At 39.8% G+C, this 21976-nt stretch overlaps 1 protein-coding gene across 1 annotated transcript in view; it reads right to left on the reverse strand.

Moving 5' to 3' along the window:
• Positions 1–21976, reverse strand: part of SLC6A2 (solute carrier family 6 member 2) — a 108037-nt gene that overhangs the window by 13241 nt on the left and 72820 nt on the right. The window contains exons 11-12 of the mRNA XM_030581993.1: positions 20431–20530; positions 2258–2358 (exon numbers count right to left, since the gene is read on the reverse strand). Of these exons, the coding sequence (XP_030437853.1) occupies positions 2258–2358; positions 20431–20530 (201 nt within the window). The remainder of the gene's footprint in view (positions 1–2257; positions 2359–20430; positions 20531–21976) is intronic.

Raw genomic sequence — 21976 nt, forward strand, 5'->3', positions numbered from 1 at the left:
AAAAGGAGGTGGAAATGTACCATGGTGTGATGAAGGCAGACCAGGTGCGGCTCATGCCAACATCCCAAACCTTACTGAACACTTACAAATGCATAGCTGGAAACCAGCCTAGCTTACCTGTGTGTTAGCATTATCAGAATAGATATTAGATGTTAAGTTGATAAGAATGTGTTAGTGTTAGACTTTATATAATGCTTGTAGGATGCTGCATTATTGATCTCACTTATAACCTCTATAGCCCGTGGTATAAAGTTATATTGAGTGTTTGCATTGTAAACCTCTATAATCGTGTAACTCACTGAACAGGAAAAGAAGCATTAATTAAGAGAAAGTGCTCATCCTGAATACAATCAGATGGCCCATTGAAGGCAAATGAAGGACAGAGGCTGTGTTGACTGCATTCCTCACTCCCTCCAGGAAGGAGAGACCTACCTATGAACTCATCCCATCAGTTTTGGGCTCTGGAGTGGAGGGGATAAAAACCCCTGACAAGGGGAAACTGAGGCTATGTCTAAACCACATCATTTACAGCAGCACAGCTGCACCAGTGCAGCTGCACCACTTCTGGTGAAGATGCTTTAAGCCGATCGGTGACAAGCTTTCCCACTGGCTTAATAACTCCTGCCTCTGTGAGAGGTGGTAGCTCTCCTGCTGACATGGTGCTGTCTATACCAGCATTTAGGTTGGTATAAACTTATGCTGCTCAAGGGTGTGGATTATTCACATCCCATGAGTGACATAAATTATACCTCAGTAATTTATAGTTTAAACATAGCCTGAATCCCTTTTATGCTGTCTGGATTCTGAGGGACAAGGATTCTTAAATATAAGTATTGAGATCCCCATGCTTGGTGTGGGGTAGCCTTGAAAGACACTTTGGTTTGACAGATTTCTAGAGCTCTATCACTTTTTGAATCACAGACTGAAACTCATTTATGTATGTATGCTTGTTTGCATTAAGCTGTAAGTAAGTGGAAATAGGTAGGAGCCCATATCCTGTTGCAGTGGAATTTCTGACTCTACAGGACTGAGGAGTTGAGGACTTGAACAACCAGGAACTTTAGCTGTACTGTACAAGAGGATGATCTGCCTGCAGTACAGTCATGGGCTGATATTCTGTGTCAGATAATGCAGGTAGCTTTATTTCCAGGGAAGTTCTCTTCAGGAGCACAGGTCCGGACACTTTAGATTTCTCTACCCCCCTGCCCCCAATTCATGTTCCCAAGAAGGAAGTCAGTTCAAGAGGGGTGTGATTTTAAAATGGAATTCATGGCAGCTGAAATGCGGGAAGTGAATTTGAAGCTGGGGGCATAATGGCTGTTTTTGGTAAGACAGAACATAAACTTGACCTATAACCCAATAAGACACCAAGTATTCATCAGCCTTATAGTCTGTACAGTTATCAGAGGAGAATAAAATGAGAAAATGTGTAAACCTCAGCATTAATATAAACACGTACTATCACACACATACAAGTTCTCCAAGCCAACTTCTATATAGCCAGTAGATCTACATACAGATCTGATAATGGAGAAACCTCAAAATATTAAAATGTTTAGTTGAACCTGCTGAGAACCCTTTCAGGCCAAATGGGCTTTAAATCCCATACAGTTAACCTCTATCTCCTACCTGGTGTACACTTTCTGCAAAAAAGAATCTGAGGACAGTACCTCTCCTTCCTTCAATACATGCATATGCACAGTATCTTGGGATAGGGAAAGCATTCCCACCATCAAGATTACCAAGCAGAGCCACTATCTCCTAAACCAGTTTGGGGAGAAGGGGCTACAAGTAATACCCACAAGTGCATTAGGTGGTCTTGACCACTAACCATTTTTTTTCCTGTCTAACAAATTTCACCCAAAATGCAACCTCTCCAAATATGAAAATGAGTCAAAATGGCTTCTGCTATCCTGGCTGACAACATTGGGGATAACAGTGAGTAACAGGGCCAGCCTTAGGGTCCAGAAATCAGGGCAGTTGCTCTGGACACCTGGTTCTGGGGATGCCAAATTTATCATCCAGGGTGTGTGTCTGCATCAAAATTGGGTGGGCAGAGAATTTGTTTTGTTATGATCAGCTGTTTGGGGAGCACTGAAAATGTATACTGCCCTGGGCAACAAAACATGTAGCGTAGGCCCTGACAAGTAATGTTATGAATCCACTTAATATCTTGCTTTTAGTATGAATAAGCTGGTAGGAAGCATCCTCACAGTGTTCTTTCCAGGACAAAATAAATAAATAAATCACCTCTTACCAATAAAAAAGCAGGGCTAACAAATTTCCAACACAGTCGCCAGTAGAGGCCCGGTTTGAAGCCCATCATTTGTTGGATGTCTTCACTGAATCTGTCCACACCTGCAAGTTAAACACAAACAGAAGACACACAGACTTCAAGTTGGCAAAAATGATTAGACAGTGGCAAAAAACCAAACATATTTGTTATTTGTAGTCTCAGAAAAAATATAAATGAGTTACTTCCAAAGCAGAAATAATGTAAGGATGAAATCCTGACCCCATTTTAGCTAACAGGAATTTTGCGATTGAGTTCAAAGGGGCCAGGGTTTCTCCCTAATCGTCTATTCATATGATACTCTAATTGTAAATTACATGACTACTGAGAAAGACATAACAAATTTATTTGGGCATAAGCTTTCGTGGGCTAAAACCCACTTCATCAGATGCATGCAGTGGAAAATACAGTAGGAAGATATATATATATACACAGACAACATGAAAAAATGGGGGTTGCCATACTAGCTCTAGTGAGACTAATCAATTAAGGTGGGCTATTATCAGCAGGAGAAAAAAAACTTTCGTAGTGATAATCAGGATGGCCCATTGCAAACAGTTGATAAGAAGGTGTGAGTAACAGTAGGGGGAAATAGTTTTTACTTTGTGTAATGACCCATCCACTCCTAGTCTTTATTCAAGCCTAATTTAATGGTGTCCAGTTTGCAAATTAATTCCAGTTCTGCAGTTTCTCGTTGGAGTCTGTTTTTGAAGTTTTTTTGTTGAAGAATTGTGACTTTTAGGTCTGTAATTTAGTGTCCAGGGAGGCTGAAGTGTTCTCTGACTGGTTTTTGATTGTTATAATTGTTAGAGTTAGTATAACAATCCCCATTTTTTCCCCACATTCTCTCTCTCTATATATATATCTTCCTACTGTATTTTTCACTGCATGCATCTGATGAAGTGGGTTTTAGCCCACAAAAGCTTATGCCCAGATAAATGTGTTAGTCTCTAAGGTGCCACAAGTACTCCTCATTCTTTTTGCTGATACAGACTAACACGGCTACCACTCTAAAACCTGAGAAAGACATGTTGAGCTTCATTTTCAGTTAAGCCACAACGCATTTCAAACATTGAAGCGGCAAAATGAATACAGATTTTTTTTTATTATGGCTGTGGGCTATTCTACTTTGTAGTCAAATTACAAAACTCACTCATATTTATATACAAAAACCCACAAACAAATAAGGCGCTGATTGTAAAGTAAATCCACATATTTGTAAGTCTTCAGAGGAGCTACAAGTTCCACTTTTTTCAGCGCAGTATGAAGAAATACCCATTGTCTTTGTAATGCACGCCATTTCATCTTTCAGTAACCTTCACTAGAATCTGCCTAGGTGCTTATCTTTCAGTTTAGATGTGTGCAACAGCATAAGAATATAAGCCACCATACTGGGTCACGCCATGGTCCATCTTGCCCAACATCTTGTCTCCATGCTAGAGATTCAGGGGGATTGTACAGACCAGGGCAATTATGGAGTGATCCACTCCTGTCTTCCACTCCCAGCTTCTGATAGTCAGAGGTTTAGGGTAGAGACCTACGCAGGACTAGTGTAGAACCCTGCAGTGAGACTGGGATCCCGTGGGTTCCACAGGTCCCACTGCCATAATAGCAGGTGCAAGTGGGAGGAGGATTGAAGAATAATCCTGCGCAGGGCTCTAGTTTAGGGTTTCCCTGAGCATGGTGGTGTTTCCTTCACCAATTTAGCTAATAGCCATTGCTGGATCTATCACCTACGAATTTATCCAGTTCTTTTTTGAAACCAGTTATACTTTTGGCCATCACAACATTCCATGGCAATCTCTTCCACAGCTGAGTTGTGCATTATGTGAAAAAGTTCTTTCTCTTGTTTCTATTAAACCTGCTGCCTATTAATTTTATCAGGTGGCCCCGGTTGTTGTATTATGAGAAGAGGTAAAAACACTTCTCTCTTCACTTTTTCCACAACATTCATGATTTTATAGACCTCTATCATATCCCCCCCTTGGTCATCTCTTTTCTAAGCTGCCCAGCCCTAAGCTTTTTAGTGTATCTTCCTATGGAAGCCTTTCCATACCCTTTATAATCTTTGTGGCCCTTCTCTGAATCTTTTCCAGTTCCACTATAATTTTTTTAGATGGGGCAACCAGAACTGTCCACCAGTATTCAAGTTGGAACACATCATAGAGTTATATAGTGGCATTATGATATTTTCTGTCTTATTTTCTATCCATTTCCTACTAGCTCCTAATATACGGTTGGCCTTTTTGAGTGCTGCTGCGCATTGAGCTGATGTTTTCAGAGAACTATCCACGGCAATGCCAAGATCTCTTTCTTCAGTGATAACAGATAATTTAGAATCCATCACTGTATGTGGATAGTTAGGATTATTGTTTCCACTGTGCATTAATTTGTGCATATCAGTGTTGAATTTCATCTTCCCTTTTGTTGCCCAGTCACCCAGTTTTGTGAGATCCCTGTGTAATTCTTTGCTGTCTGCTTTGGACTTAAATAGCTTGAATAATTTTGTATCATCTGCAGACTTCACTGTTCACCCCCTTTTCCAGGTCATTAATGAGCATAACAACATAACAGTAAGGCTACAATGCCCTGGTTTAGATTTCCCAAAGCATTGCTGGAAACTACTCAAGAATACCATATTTTTTCTAAAAACTACTATCTCTGTACACATTGTCAATATCTCCTAATTCAATACTGCTGACACAGAAGATACATTAGAAAATAAATGACATGTTCACATGTATAAAAAAGTAAAAAGCAGCAATTATAGGAAACTGTTGGGAGTTTTGATTGTTGAAATCATTGGGCAGCTGGGGGCAAGGGTTTGCTTGATGAGACTGCTAGATCAGACTCTAAATAATTATAATCAAACTTGCTATGTTAAATGAATGACATAGAACATGTGTTTATAATCATGGTAGGCTCACCTTGATCACTTGATTAGCATTTATAAATTTGTATTAGCAGTTGTAAATACATGAGCCTATTACTTTCATTGTGAGTCAAACCTTATATAATCAAACACCACTTAAAAACTGTAGCTGAAAGTTCGCTACATCCAATGGTTGTTACTGTGCTCTGTGGAAAGAGGGATGCATGAAAATGAGAAGCAGAACAGACCTATATGCAACTGACATTGACTAGAGAGGAAGGAAGAGTAGCAGACAGACTTTCTCAAATTAACCAAACTATCATTGAAGGTGTCCATTAAACCATCAGATAGATGAGGTTCCCAATTCCGCACGAGAAAATAAGGAAACAGATCAACAGAGCCAGACGTGTATCCAGAAGCCTCCTACTGCAAGACAAACCCAAGAAAGAAACCAACAGGACTCCACTGGCCATCACATACAGTCCCCAGCTAAAACCTCTCCAACGCATCATCAAGGATCTACAACCCATCCTGGACAATGGTCCCACACTTTCACAGGCCTTGGGTGGCAGGCCAGTCCTCACCCACAGGCAACCTACCAACCTGAAACATATTCTCACCAGTAACTGCACACCGCATCATAGTAACTCTAGCTCAGGAACCAATCCATGCAACAAACCTCGATGCCAACTCTGCCCACATATCTACACCAGCGACACCATCACAGGACCTAACCAGATCAGCCACACTATCACCGGTTCATTCACCTGCATGTCCACCAATGCAATGTACGCCATCATATGCCAGCAATGCCCCTCTGCTATGTACATCGGCCAAACTGGACAGTCGCTACGGAAAAGGATAAAAATAAAATATTAGGAATGGCAATATACAAAAACCTGTAGGAGAACACTTCAACCTCCCTGGCCACACTATAACAGACCTTAAGGTGGCCATCCTGCATCAAAAAAACTTCAGGACCAGACTTCAAAGAGAAACTGCTGAGCTTCAGTTCATCTGCAAATTTGACACCATCAACTCAGGATTAAACAAAGACTGTGAATGGCTTGCAAATTACAAAACCAGTTTCTCCTCCCTTGGTTTTCACACCTCAACTGCTAGAACAGGGCCTCATCCTCCCTGATTGAACTACCTCATTATCTCTAGCTTGCTTGCATATATATACCTGGAAATTTCCACTACATGCATCTGACGAAGTGGGTATCCACCCACAAAAGCTCATGCTCCAAAAAGTCTGCTAGTCTATAAGGTGCCACAGGATTCTTTGCTGCTTTTACAGATCCAGACTAACACGGCTATCCCTCTGGTACTTAATACCGCATTCGTTTCTTCTTATTTGTGTGTGTGTGTGTGCGCGTGCACAGTATGTGTCAGAGGTATCATGTTTACAGCACTAAAAGCTAGAACCCCCTCTGTGACCAGACACAGTATACACAGTGGCAGTACAAATTTCTTCCCACTGTCCTATCAGTGAACTGGCAGAAGCCCCTGTGTCTGTCCACCTAAAGTCTTTCTAAGGCACCTTTGAAAAAGTGTTATTTGGGCTGGGACTTCAAGATCAGAGTATAGTTCAGCTTTCATTGTGACTCAGTCTCTGGAATCTCTGTTGAAATAGCATCATAGTTGTTAATTAGTGCCAGTGTGAAACTGTTGTGAGAGGAGAATCAGGCCTTTAAAGGCCATATCTCACCAGGAACATAAAGCCAAGGATGAAATGTGCTTATTTTCATGTATTTCCTTTTAGGTAATGCACCTAAATTCTCGTGTATATATATTTGATATATAGACATAAGCAGCAGTGAAAGCCATAAAAATAAAAATTTCTGGAGCCACCTAACCTATCTAGGCAAGCACCCATCGTTTACCTCACTTACACCATCCTCAACTTGTCCCTTTCTCCGAAGCCTGGGAAAATAAACATTTTTGTAGCATGTTCTTTAAATGAAGGGTGTCAGGTTCCATGGGACCAAGGATGGACATTTGTTCCAGAGACGAGAACCTCTCATAGGAAACATCCTTCCTCCAGCCACTGCTCATTTAAACTAGAGGTCTGTTAGTGTGAGTACCTATGCACTTATCATATTCTGTGGCATTGCATGAGGAAAGGGATGTTTTTTTTTTTTCAAGTAGGCAGGACTTAAACCCTAAAGAGCTCCATAGGGCTTCTAAACCAACACCATGAATTTCACCGCTGAACAAGTTCGGAGCCAGTGTGTAGGCATGAGGTCCTTCCTGTGAGAATCTGCAGCAGGCTACCCAAGTCTGCACTAGCTGAAGGTTCTGAGAGTCTACAGGGGTCAAATGTATTGCAACTAGTCTCAAACTGATAAAGACATGTCTAATTGTAGAAAGCACAGTATGTGGACAAAAAAATTATAAAAATCATGCTAACTCATATTCATTGGACCTTTCTTGAACTTAATTCCTGACTGGAAATACTTACTTTCCACCCATAATTTATTAGAACATAAATTTATGTATTAACTGGCAGCTTAAATTTGTTATGCAAAATAATTGTTAAATGTCTACCTTCCATACAATTAGAATGGAAATTACTCCCCCTAAGCCCTGGCTTTGTATCTGTTGTTGAAATCCTTGAACTGAATTTCTCCTGGTAGCATTTCCCAATAGGAGATATCACTTTGCAAGAGTTTAATCTGTGCCAAGACTATTTTCCCACATCAGTTTATAATTACATGACCACTATTGCTGTGATAGCTTGGAAAAATTTTCCTGGTCAGAACCACCATAAAAAAACAAACACATAAATAAAAAAGATTCCTTGCTTATAAGCCTAGAGACAAGACAAAGTAATTAGAGAAATCTCCAAGAGATAAAAGGGCTCTTGGCTCAGTGCTCAATATTTCTTTTTGATCAGTGTCACACACTTATGTAGACATACTGAACCTCCAAGTATTAATATACTGGAGAAGTACTGTATGTTGCAGATTGCAGGTTTGTTTTCATCCCCAAACTAATGGGCAAAGAGCCATAAGTTTGAAGGCTTTTCTCACAGAAACCTGTTTACAAGAGTTGAAAGGTGTTACCACAGAACTAATGCCTATTCTTAGGGAACAATTCAAATGCAACCAGTTGACTTGCATAACTTTGCTTCAGTACCCACATTTAACTTATTCTTTCCTCCCAGAATGGTTAGACTAGCTAACTAGCTATTTTCAGAGTTGCATAATCATATATACCATGATCAAAAGACATTTGTATCTAAAGTCTTTTTGATCATGGTATATATGACTATGCAACTCTGAAAATAAAGGAACTTTGTTCCTCACATCCCCCACTGCAGATTCAATATAGCAGCCCAGCTCTGCTCCATCACTGTCAATATGAAGAACATACCAAATCCATGATATTCTTAACCTATTCTTAACCTACAATTCTTAACCTATAGAAGGACTTTTCTTCTATGATATGTTTCCGTGTACAGGATTCAACCCACCTGTTTGCACTGTTTCTCATATTTTATTAAACTTGTTTAACTCTGATATGCTGGCTTTAAAATTTTGTAGGAGCTGATTCTCATTTACAACAGTGTCTCTTTACATTGTCAGAAGAGCGATCGAGAATCAGGCTCAGAGTCCATTAGACAATACTGCTGCTTAGTGCTTTAGAAATGTGCAGTTTAAAGGTCCCAGTTCAGCAAAATACTTGAGCATGTGCTTAACTTTAAGCTCAGGAGTAATCCATTACTTTTCAGCAAAACACTCTAGCCACTTCAGTGCAGTTACAATACATACTTCTTTGTTCTTTTATTTCTGTTCATACTCTGACAGTCTCAAACTACCTCTGCAAACCTGTGCTGACTATCTGCTCTGTAAAGTTTGCTTTTATTTTTAACATTTTAAATTGTCATATATAAACTCTTCTCACCCATTTTAATCATGTGACTTTAACATTTGACATTCCTAATTCTGCCCAATTCAGTTAGGTAAAGTATTCTTCCCAGCTTCCTATCCTAAATTCTTTGAATCTTGATTTGTACTGTTGATCAGTGGCTGCATGCCACCAAAACAGCTGTATGTTACTATGGGTGATGTATACACCCTCAACAATCTTTTGCAACCCTGACAACAAAGCATGTAGGTTCTATAAATATAAATTAGTAAGGTTTATGAAGTGCTTCTGAAATCTTTGGAAGTAAAAAGAGTCATATACTTTCAATGTAAGAGGTGATGATACATGCTGCAGTTAGTTGCTTTGTCTTTTAGGATCAAACTCTGCTCTCTCTGGCATCAGTGACAAAACTCCCACTAACTAGGTTTTGGCCCATCTGGAGATTGGAATAGACAGTGTAAACCATGGCATACACACCTCATTTATCAGAAAAAAGTTATTACCCAATAGTGCTGGAAGAACCAGGGTATTGTTTGGATTGTGTGTAAAACTGAGTTCTGAGAAATATTTATTCATTTAATTGGATTTTCTTTTTTTTGGAAGGAAATTTAATATCCATTTAATTTAAATTAATTTAGTTTTTTAATTGTATCAAATTGTTAGCCTGTGGCAGGCCACCAAAGGGCGAGAATACACCACACCCTATAGGCACAATATTCATACAAGAGTGAAAGTGCATTCTGAAGCAGTACCGAGCCATGCTAGGACATGCAGATACCTTAGGTACTCAGTGATATGTTCTGTTCACACTTGGCACAGGCAACTCAACAGCTAGTGACAATAATAGCAGGACAAATGAAAAAGCAGCACTGTAATCATGTAGGGAGAAAACATATCCTAGACTGTCACAACTGGGCGTCCTTCTGAATGCTATGTAATCTGGCACCAGTAGAGACAGTGAAAATGGAGGTGGAATTGAAGAGCAAGGGGCACAAGCCAGGACAGTTATGATATGGGATAGGTATAGCTATGTTTGCAGTGGCATGTGAATATAAATACAGCAGAAGCATTATGGATCCCGTCTAAATCCTTCTGACACCAAGGAAGTCTTTACAGGGACTCGGCCTTATAAAACCATGGGTTGAAAGGGGCACCCTCCCACTAAACACCTTTCTTTCTCCTTTATTTCTCTTGTCTGTTTCTCTTTGCCAGCTTCTCCCCATATTCCTGTTCTTGCTCAAAACTTGAACCGAATATCCACAGTATTTTTTGGACACAGAAAATTTTGGTTCTCGATTTTAAAAATTACATTTCAGTTTTGTACATGACCTCCTTGTTTCCCGGGACAAGACTGGAGCCAAAGTGAGAGAGAAAGCCACACGAAAGGGAGAAAGGTGCTACTGACATGGTACTTTTGGTCCAGCAAGCGGAAAGTTCAGGGAATCTAATGGGAGTGCCAATACTTGTGAGATTATCACCCAGTCTTGCAGACCCAAGATGCTTATCTGAACAGACCCCCTGAACTGCTTTGAGTTTCACATTTCCCTAATCATAATACGGAGACAGGGTGAAAATCACCCAAAACAAAGCACACTATCATGACTGGCTCTCTGCAGTGGGATGAATTGCACCCTTAGAGTAAAATTCTGGTGCTTTAAAGTTCACGGAAAGCATCACAAATACACTCAAATTGAATTCAAAAGAATATGTGTGGACTCTCTCTTCCACTAGCCCCCAGTTCAAGCATGAAGTATGTGACCAAGATACTTTGGTTAAAAATCCTTCAGAAATAATATTAAAAATACCTCCAAGTTTACCCCGGTCTTAGAGAACTTCCCTTTGCAAAGCAAAGAACAACACAGAATTAAATCATTTAAGTCCTCTAAAAGTAGCTTTCAAACAACATGCTTCTTTTTAATGCTGTATTTTTGTTTTCAAGTAACAGCTCTGAAAAGGGGCCTCCATAGCAGGCGGGTATATCTATCTATATTTATCAATATATATTGCTCATTTTCTTCAGGTTTCTTGAAAGCCACTCACCCGATTTCATTTGTGCTTCTATAATGTGGCAGGGGGAGAACCCTACATAGTGGTGGCTGTTGCAATCATGAGCAGGATTTGGTATTATAAACCCAACATTTGATTTAATCACCAGTTGAGAGAACCTGCCAGTGTGAACTTCATCTCTGTTTCTCACTAGGAAAGCAGTTATGATGAACTTAAGTTTTATGACCAAAGACCCTAAATAAATACATTAGTGCTAAACAGAATTTCAGTGTAATACATGAATTTCTCTGAAATACATAAACAGCAAAGCTGTCCACACTAATGTTTTGTTACTCCACTTACGACCATTGGCATGGTTCTTGCATAAATAATTGTTCTGGACATGGCAATCAAATTAATAGGCATAAAAGAATAGCTTAGTAAAAAATATGACAAATAGATCCCAGCTGTAACTGAAAATTATCCTTTAACATAGCATTATGCTTTCATCTCAACTGCATAAAGACCACTGTATTTAGTCAGGATGAAATTTCATACACTGCAGATGCCCCTGCACAATGCTTTGCTGTGTGATTTGCTTATAGCCTCATTATGGATTTAGGGAGTAAATCATTCCAGTGCTGAGGGCCAGCATGAGGCCCAGAGACCACTCAAGTCCTCCACAAACCCCTGTGTAGTCCATTGGCCCTGGAGATAAACTGTTTTCTCTTATCTGAAAGAGGTAGGTGTCCAAAACATGATGATCAGTTCTCAGTATCTGGAATCCTAAAGTTATGTGTATATCTATCTATCACTTATCTTCTATTTCATTTTGCTATGTTGAATATGTCCTGATCCATACTCTTTTAACCTTATGTTTTATACAAATTAAAATTAATTTTGAATTGAAAAGAAGATATACGTCAATCACAATTTAAATGGCATATCTGATCAAAGAATGGCAGGCAAACTTAATCTTTAAAATTGGATCTTGAGTTAATTCAACCATGTTTACCCTCTTTGTGCATTTTTCCATGAATGTGTATTCACAGATTTTGTTTGGATAAATATTAGGTGAGGTTTTATTTGTGTAGATATGGACAGCATCGGGAGGACATTTGTATTTGCATGTTGGAAGCACTTGATTGTCACATGTACAGGCCTTTGGGAGCAAGGTGTTAGGAAGCAGGAAAAGAACAGAAGAATGAGAGATGTAGCAATTTTTCAATCAGACAGTTGAGCCACCACTTGACATGAGCAGCAATAAGGGAAGGAGGATAGAGGGGGATGCTACAGAAGCTCTCTTTAAAATTGCCCTATGGAACCAACTCAGCACTGTGCAGGGTGCTGCAGCCATGTGGTCACCCAACATGGAAGGACTGCTGTGGTTAGGAGGTACCCTCATGAGGTGCGCAAGGAGCAGTAGGGTGCATGCATAGCCAGTGTAGGAAGGTTTGGAGGCCACCACAATTGACACTTCTGTTAGAGCTGGGAGAAGAGTGGAGAACATTTTCCCCAATTTATTCATGAATTCCAAATTTCTATTCATTCCAACCACATTTGCACCATTTGTGTTTGCTTTTCTATGACTATTTCTGTGACTACATAGATTGCTTCCGTCAACGTGCACGTGATGAAATTGTGGAAGGGCAGCATCATTCACCCCATAACCTAGGCTGTGCTGTACACAATGCCATCAACAGCCTCAAGAACAACTCTGACATCATAATCAAAAAGGCTGACAAAGGAGGTGCTGTAGTCATCATGAATAGGTCGGAATATGAACAAGAGGCTGTTAGGCAGCTCTCTAACTCCACATTCGACAGGCCATTACCCTCTGATCCCACTGATGATTACCAAAAGAAACTACAGCATCTGCTCAAAAAACTCCCTGAGAAAGCACAGGAACAGATCTGTACAGACACATGCCTAGAACCTCGACCAGGTGTATTCTATTTGCTACCCAAGATCCATAAACGTGGAAATCCTGGACGACCCATCATCTCAAGCATTGGCACCTTAACAGCAGGATTGTTTGGATATGTGGACTCTCTCTCAGGCCCTATGCTACCAGCACTCCCAGCTATCTTCGCGACACCACTGACTTCGTGAGGAAACTACAATCCATTGATGATCTTCCAGAAAACACCATCCTGGCCACTATGGATGTGGAAGCCCTCTACACCAACATTCCACACAAAGATGGACTACAAGCCATCAGGAATAGAATCCCCGATAATATCACGGCTAACCTGGTGGCTGAACTTTGTGACTTTTTCCTCACCCACAATTATTTCACATTTGGGGACAATATATACCTTTAAGTCAGCGGCACTGCTATGGGCACCTGCATGGCCCCATAGTATGCCAACATCTTTATGGCTGACTTAGAATAATGCTTCCTTAGCTCTCATTCCCTAACGCCCCTACTCTACTTGTGCTACATTGATAACATCTTCATCATCTGGACTCATGGAAAAGAAGCCCTCGAGGAATTCCACCGTGATTTTAACAATTTCCATCCCACCATCAACCTCAGCCTAAACCAATCCACACAAGCAGTCCATTTCCTAGACACTATTGTGCTAATAAGTGATGGTCACATAAACACCACCCTATACCGGAAATCCACTGACCACTATACTTACTTACATGCCTCCAACTTCCATCCAGGACACACCACACAATCCATTGTCTACAGCCAAGCTCTAAGATACAACCGTATTTGCTCCAATCCCTCAGATAGAGATAAACACCTACAAGATCTCTATCAAGCATTCTTAAAACTACAGTACCCAGCTGCTGAACTGAAAAAACAGATTGACAGAGCCAGAAGAGTACCCAGAAGCCACCTACTACAGGACAGGCCCAACAAAGAAAACAACAGAACGCCACTAGCCATCACCTACAGCCCCCAACTAAAACCTCGTCAGTGCATCATCAAAGATCTACAATCTATCCTTAAAGATGATCCTTCACTCTCACAGCTCTTGGGAGACAGACCAGTCCTTGCTTATAGACAGCCTCCCAACCTGAAGCAAATACTCACCAGCAACCGCACACCATACAACATAAACACTAACCCAGGAACCTATCCTTGCAACAAAGCCTAATGCCAGCTCTGTCCACATATCTATTCAAGTGACACCATCATAGGACCTAATCACATCAGCCATGCCATCAGGAGCTCGTTCACCAGCACATCTACCAACGTGATATATGCCATCATGTGCCAGCAATGCTCCTCTGCAGTGTACATTGGCCAAACTGGACAGTCTCTACACAAAAGAATAAATGGACACAAATCTGACATCAGGAATCATAACATTCAAAAACCAGTGGGAGAACACTTCAACCTCTCTAACCACTCAGTGACAGACTTGAAGGTGGCAATTTTGCAACCAAAAAACTTCAAAAACAGACTCCAAAGAGAGACTGCTGAACTCAAATTAATATGCAAATTAGATACAATTAACTCAGGCTTAAACAGAGACTGGGAATGGTTGGGTCATTACACTAATTGAATCTATTTCCCTATGTTAAGTTCTCCTCACACCTTCAATGGGTCATCTTAATTATCACTTCAAAAGTTTTTTTTCTCCTGCTGATGATAGCTCATCTCAATTGATTAGACTCTTCCTGTTGGTATGCATACTTCCACCTTTTCATGTTCCCTGTATGTATAAATATCTCCTGTCTGTGTGTTCCATTCTATGCATCCGAAGAAGTGAGCTGTAGCGCACGAAAGCTCATGTTGAAATAAATTTGTTAGTCTCTAAGGTGCCACAAGTACTTATTATGTTCTTATTTCTGTGACTGTTTTTGTTCACATGAATGTTTGTAGAGGTATTTCATTTATGGTTGTACTGGTATCTGTACATGGGTGCCAGAGGTGGGGAAGGAGAATCACTGTCCCCCATCACTTTTTAATCGAGGGGGGGCATGCCTACCCACCCCCCTTTTGAGAATCTGAACTCACCAGGGGCCAACCTGAGGTCAACACCCTCCTAGTCTCTGACTGGAGCTGGGTGGTGTAATGGCAGATTCCCTTCACTGCTGGTATGATGGAGTGGTGCTGTGCCAAATTTGAGTGAGTGGCAGTGTGACCTGGCATACGGGATTACAATGCCACTTACATTTGGCCCATTTTGATTGCTTCCCCTCCCTCTTTTGCAGTCTGTTCAGTGGCACTCCTGTATCTACGTGTGAAAGGATGAGTACATGAACAAAAGTATAATGTAGAAAGTCAGTTCCTAGCTAATATTTCTCTCTCCATCATCCAGATGGCTCAACCCATTTAACTCTAACATTCTAAACAAACTCACCTGTGGGTTGAGTCCAAGTATGGAAAGCTTCAGCCCAAAAGAATTTTTTTGTTTTTTTTGGAGAAGATTCTAAGCAACTGAGAATGCGAGGCAGGAATGAAAGCAGGAATTCATTTTTTACAAATATTAAGCTTATTCCTTCACAGAAACATGCTGTGACCAGGATTGTGACTTGTAAACCCTACATGGAGCTTTTCCTGGCAGTGATGCTAATAAACAGATTTTAATTTGGGGTGGGAGGGGCTTTTCCCAGAATGTGTATCAAGCAAAGCATACCTTTATGTTAACAGAGGGAAAACTGAACGCCAACTAAAGTATCGTTACTTGCTAAAACAAACCAATTCCCCCTCCCCCGTAAAAAAAATCTTTGGAACAAAAGCTTCACAGTTAATGAACGTAGGTATTACTTGAACTAAATATTTCCACATTTCTGGTCTGTGCCAAAATGTCAAGTTTGCCTTTGGGCTAAGCTAATGTTCCTGCTGGGTCACTAAGGCAACTGGGGAGTATCAGAAAACAAGAGGTGGTCAAGTCCATGCCAGATTTAATCAGTCAATGATTTAAATAGCACCTGGGGCTGCAATAAGTTGTTCTTTATAGAGCATCAGGTTTTATTATGTCAGTAAAAACATTTATCAGCTGCTTGAGACAAATTAATAGCCATTTCCCCAATTATCGGGGGGGAGGGGGGAAGGGAAAGAGGTGATGAGCAAAGGGATAAGTTCTAACAAGTAAGTGAATTCGGACTGAGCTCGGATGATTTACTTTGTGGACTTCATTCAAGCCTAGCTATTGTGAAGCACAGTAAATCTCATTTTAATAATGGAAGATAACCCTTCATCACTAAAGAAACAATGCTATTTTTATGCCTCAGCTGCCAAACTGGAGTATGAGTATCCCGCTCTTTGACACATCTACCTCTCTTAAAAAGCAGTTTACTCTAAAATCTAGGGCCTGTAATTATTTTATAAGAAAGCTGCATTATAACCTGTGAGATTTAAGCTACCTCTGATGGACAGAATTACCATTGTGAAGATTGTGTGTTTGACATTCTTTGCTTTCCTTAGATGCAGCAATTGTGGACATCACCCCTTCAGATCACTTGCTTGCCAAAAGTTTCCATTTGGGAGTTTAACTAGAAAAATAAAGTGATGTGTGCAGGTGGGATGAGATGATGGCCGAGGGAGGTAAATGGCAGTAGAGCAAGGTACCTGAGAACTTTATAAAGCACACAATGACAGCTAAGAAGCACTATCTCTAAAAAAGAAAATAAGATGACTGTCAGAAAAAGAAGAATCATTTCACCAGTAATCAGGACAGCTAGCTCAGTATATACTTGGATGAGTCACATAAAGTTTCTAGGTTGATTAATGTTGTTGACTTTTTTAATGGCAACTATCTTAAGGTAAGATAGATGGTTTGAATTGATGCTGTCAAAACAGGACTATTTGCCATGAGTAAGAACTATTTACCCAAGTACAATTTATTATTATGGGACCCTTAGGACATTCAATATATTCTTAAAGTGTGTGGCGGAGCAAAGAGATAGGCTTACTATTAATATTACATTGTTTAGACAATTATCCTTTGAGTGGTCTACTGAATTGCCAAAATATTTAGACTGCCTTTGACAGAACTGAAAAAAAGAGTCTTCCTAGATGGTGTCCTCAATAACTGGGACACAACTGGCTTGAAAGCAGAACAGGAATTAAAAATAAGCAAAGTAACCTCAAAGACATTAAAGGAGGAATCTGGATGGTGCATTGTATTTTGAAAGAGGAAAAGTGGAATTGTTACATGCACCTTGTATCTGAGCTCAATACTGAGCTGCATTTATTTACAGACTAATCATTGGGGAAGTAATTTGGAAGCATGTTTTCAACATTTATGCTGTCTGAAAAGTCGGCCAGAAATATGACAGATGACGTGACAAAAATCATGGCAAACTTTAGTTGTAGTCAGAGCTTTGATCCACAGTTGGAGCATTAGTTATTTGCAGGAGAATCTTGAAAAACTCGCAACAACAATAATACACCACATGATTTGGGAATAGGTGGTTGGGAATAAAAACAGGCCATTACAACTGTATTATGAATTACACTGCCTAATGTATAGTTGTGAAAATATACATTAGCAGATCATTTAAGGACAAAAACATGCCAGAGGTTTATAACATAATATAGTTTCCCACACTCATTTCAAGTTACATTATGGAATCCCCAGGGAGAATCCAGAATTTCTTTGAACATTTGGCTATTCAGAAAAGAAAGTTGTTATAATTTCATCAGCTTTGACAGGGACAAGTTCAAGACATGTTACAGTCCCTCCCAAGGGAAATGAGTATCATTTCCATTACATATGTGAAGTACGATATGTCTAATACAGACCAAATTCTGCCCAGTGTTCAGCATGATTCAGAGATCAATAGAGCTTTAAAGTTCCCTCCATTTCTCAGCTAGTGTTCTTCCTTGCATTGGACAAACATTGAGTTTCAGGGTTTTTTAAAAAAAGAAACAACCTCCTCCAGAACAGGTGGAATTTTAAGGCTCCAGCTCTTTAACAGCCCCCCAAATTTAGTCCTTTGGGTTGAAAAGACATGAGACGCTTCAGGAACAATGGCTAGTGAGATTTAAAAAACCCATTGATCATCACATGCTGAACAGAAGAAATATAGTCCTGATTCTGCCACTTTCACTCATGTTTATTATCTTCCTATCAAGTAGTCCCATTGCTATCAAATAATTGGCAAAACTGAGCCCTGTGTACATAGGATCCTATTAGTCCAAGTAACATACAGTTTAAGTTTTCATTTCTACTCTTCAGGAACAAAAATCTGGTTTACTCTGTTATCACTTAATCGTACAGGATCATTATGATGCATATATAAACATAATCATATTAGTATACAGTAAAAAATGACATTTTATTGTTGATACACAGTGGAGCAACCTAGCTGCCTCACAGAAACGAGGCAATCAAAACTCTCATTTTAGCAATAGAAAAGCATGCCAACAATATAAAGGAGTTCAGGCCCTTTCTAAGACAGATAATTTCTTGTGTCTTCTCAAATCAGAATGAAACACAGTTTAAAGTTCTAAGGCAAAAATACTGACACCCTGCACCTGAAACCAAAAAGTTGCAAGCACCACGTGAGACGTCTAAGCTGGAAGAAGCTTTTATGCATCTGAAACCCAGTCCACTAAAGAAAAGAATTCATTTTCCAAAGCAAAATATGTCAGAAAAAAAATCAAATTATGTAATGTAAATTCTCTACATAAGGACGATTTGATACAACTGATCACGTGTATACAGCAAAGCAGTGAACAAGATGGAAGAGTTGTACATTTAGAAATAGTAGATGCTACAATCCAATTAGCATTCAGGGTTATCTTAGATTTCAAGTGGCTTTCCAACAGTTTCATCACTAATACACCTGTTTCTTGGCAGACATATACAACACAGGACATTTTCCACAAGATTACACCAGTTTTAAAATTTCTGTCATTTAAGTACTGGGTCTATCCAGATTTAGTGTCCCATTATATTAGTAAACTAAATACCGTTGCTCTTCTTCTGGCTAAGGTCACCTAAATGCATTCATATTGGTTTGGAGGAGAATGAGCAGTGGCTGGCTGCCAATGTTTGGTTATTTTTGCACTGGGAAAGCAAAAATCAATTTTTGTTTCTTCTTCCTTATATAACTGTCCTGTATTTTTAATGCCCCATTCTGTGTTTATAATACTTGAGGGAGCAGAAAATATGAATGGCCAAATTCTGCTTTCAGATATTGTTTGTGCAACTGCCAAGGAGGTAAATGGAAGCCATGTGCATGCATCTGAAAGCAGAATTGAACCCAAAGTTTGTATGAGCATTATTCTCCTTTAGGGTACACTGGCATATCATTGTATTGGGGTTGGTGCAAAGCCACTTTGGTATGAAGGGAGTTCCAGGTGGCCATCAGAATATCTCCTGAAGCCTGGCCTGCAAGGGAGTATACTGTGCACCCCCGAGATAATATGAACGCAGTTGTCCCTAAATTCCCACTGTGTCTTGCCCTTATGGAAGGCTCCTTACACCCCTCCAGACCCCCAGTATGCATCCCTTTTGGAGGACATGCAATTAGGCGTTAGGTGCCCAGTTGTCATTGACTTTTAGTAGGAGTTGGGCACCTAACTTCCTTTTGCACCTTTAAAAATCTCTCAGAATTACCAATGTGTGTCAATTGGGAAAGATTGCTGTTTGGATTTACGGAACAGTCTCACACAGACCTTAGTGTCTATGGAAAGCTCCCAAGCCTGGCTCATCATATCCTTGTTAATATATGTAATTGATGCTTACAGAGGAAGATTTTTAAAGGCACAAAGGACAGTTAGGTGCCTAACTGTCATTAGAGACTAAACTGCTACACAATACTTCATGTTAATATATATGTCCTATTTCTAGTGTTCACCAGTTCATTGATGGATATGCTCATACACTGGGAATCATACGTTGAAGCATATAACAAAACAAAATTCAGTGCTACAGGAGTATTTCATCATGCACTATATTACTAAATCAGACAAGAACTGCCCAGGAAGAAATTAATACAAGCCTATAGGGTCAAGCCACCATGTGTTCATTGTGTAGGTCATGGAGAGACCACAAAGATTCCAAGCTCCCTATGGGTAGCAGAGAGGTTCTGGGGGAGGTAGAGGCAGTGTCCGTGTCTCTGCAACCAGGCTAATCCACTGGCCTGAAATTCTGCATGGTTTAGAGGCACAATTGCAACCCACAGGCTGTATTTACAGCTGTAACACCTTGGGAAGAGTGGGTGGAGTCTCTCCCTACAGTGAACCTCAGCCCAAAGCAGTTTATTTTGGCTTTGTGCAAGGCTCCAAAATTTGGCCATAGAACATATGAATTCGTGTCACTATTTGTAAATCAGATGAAGATCATTGCATTAAAACTACTGCTCCTCTGATTTCTGCTATACAGCACATTTCCATTATTACTTACAGCTGTGGGCCACGGTATCATGGGGACAGCCAACAATTTACAAGACTTTTTGTCATCACAAAAAACAAGAGAAAAGAACTTACCATAAAACCAGGACACTCCAATTGCCTCCATTAAAACAGCAAACAGGATTGAAGTCCCAGCTGCAAATGTATCCAGTAGTGTGAGGATGTAAATTCCACCCTGTGGCATAAAAAAATCCAACAAGTATGATAGATTCATAGTTTCCAAGACCAGAAGGGACCACTGTGCTCATGTAGTCTTGAGCTCCTACATAACATGGGCCAAAGAATGTCCCCCAAATTATTCCTAGAGCAGATCTTTTATAAAAACATCCAATCCCTTGGTGCAGTGTTCTAATGGTTAATTATTCTCAACATTAAAAATGTATGCCTTATTTCCAGTCTGAATTTGTTTAGCTTGAATTTCCAGCCATTAGATTATGTAATACCTTTCTCTGCGAGATTGAAGAACCCATTATTAAATATTTGTTCCCCGTGTAGAGATTTATAGACTGTAATCAAGTCACCCCTTAAGCTTCTCTTTGTTAAACTAAATAGATTAACGTCATTGAGTCTATCACTAGAAGGCAGGTTTTCTAATCCTTTAATCATTCTTGTGTCTGTTCTCTGAACCCTCTCAATTTATCATCATCCTTCATGATTTCCCCTATTTATACATTGTAGGGCTACATTAGGCCTTTTGGCCACAGCATTGCACTGGGAGCTCATGTTCCCCCAAATATCCACCATGACGCTCAATTCTTTTTCAGAGTCACTGCTTCCCAAAATAGAGTTTCTCCATCCTGTAAGTACGGGCAACATTCTTTGTTTCTAGCTGTACACATTTACATATAGCTGTATTAAAACTATCAGTGACCTGTCCTTTTCATTATTTACCACTCTTCCAATTTTTGTGTCATCTGCAAACTTATTAGGGATGATTTTGTGTTTTCTTCTAGGTAATTGAAAAAAATGTTAAATAGTGTAGGGCCAAGAACACATTCCTGTGGGACCCCACTTGAAACACACACATTTGATGATGAGTCCTCATTTATAAGGCCTGTCATTATCTGGGTCATCCCATTTAGCCTTTTAAATATGGCCACATTTTCTTTCTTTTGGAACTTTCCTCGTGTTCCAAGACATTGAAAAGCAACATTAACTATCCATTGGATTCCTTAGCCGGATCTTTTAAAACTCTTGGATGCGTGTCATCTGGACTTGTTGATTTACAAATGTCTAACTATAGTAGTTGCTGTTTAACATCCTCCTGAGATACTATTGGAATGGAAAGAGTGTTGTCGTCGTCATATGAGACTACATCATCTGTTTTCCCTCCAAAATACGGAATAGATATTGATATTGAAAACTTCTTCCTTTCTGCATTATTACTGATAATTCTACCATTTCCATACAGTAATGGGCCAATACAATTGTCAGGATTGTTCTTCTTCCCAGTATCCTTAAAACTCCTCCTTGTCATTAACTCTGATGGTCATATATTTCTCTTTGTGTTCCTTTTCTTCCTTTATCAGTTTCTATGGTTCCTAGCTTCTGATTTATATTCATTACTATCAACATCCTCTTTCTTCTATTGTTGTATATTTTTATTTTTTATATTTACCTT

Source organism: Gopherus evgoodei, chromosome 12, assembly GCF_007399415.2.
Source record: "Gopherus evgoodei ecotype Sinaloan lineage chromosome 12, rGopEvg1_v1.p, whole genome shotgun sequence".
NCBI classification, from domain to species: domain Eukaryota; kingdom Metazoa; phylum Chordata; order Testudines; family Testudinidae; genus Gopherus; species Gopherus evgoodei.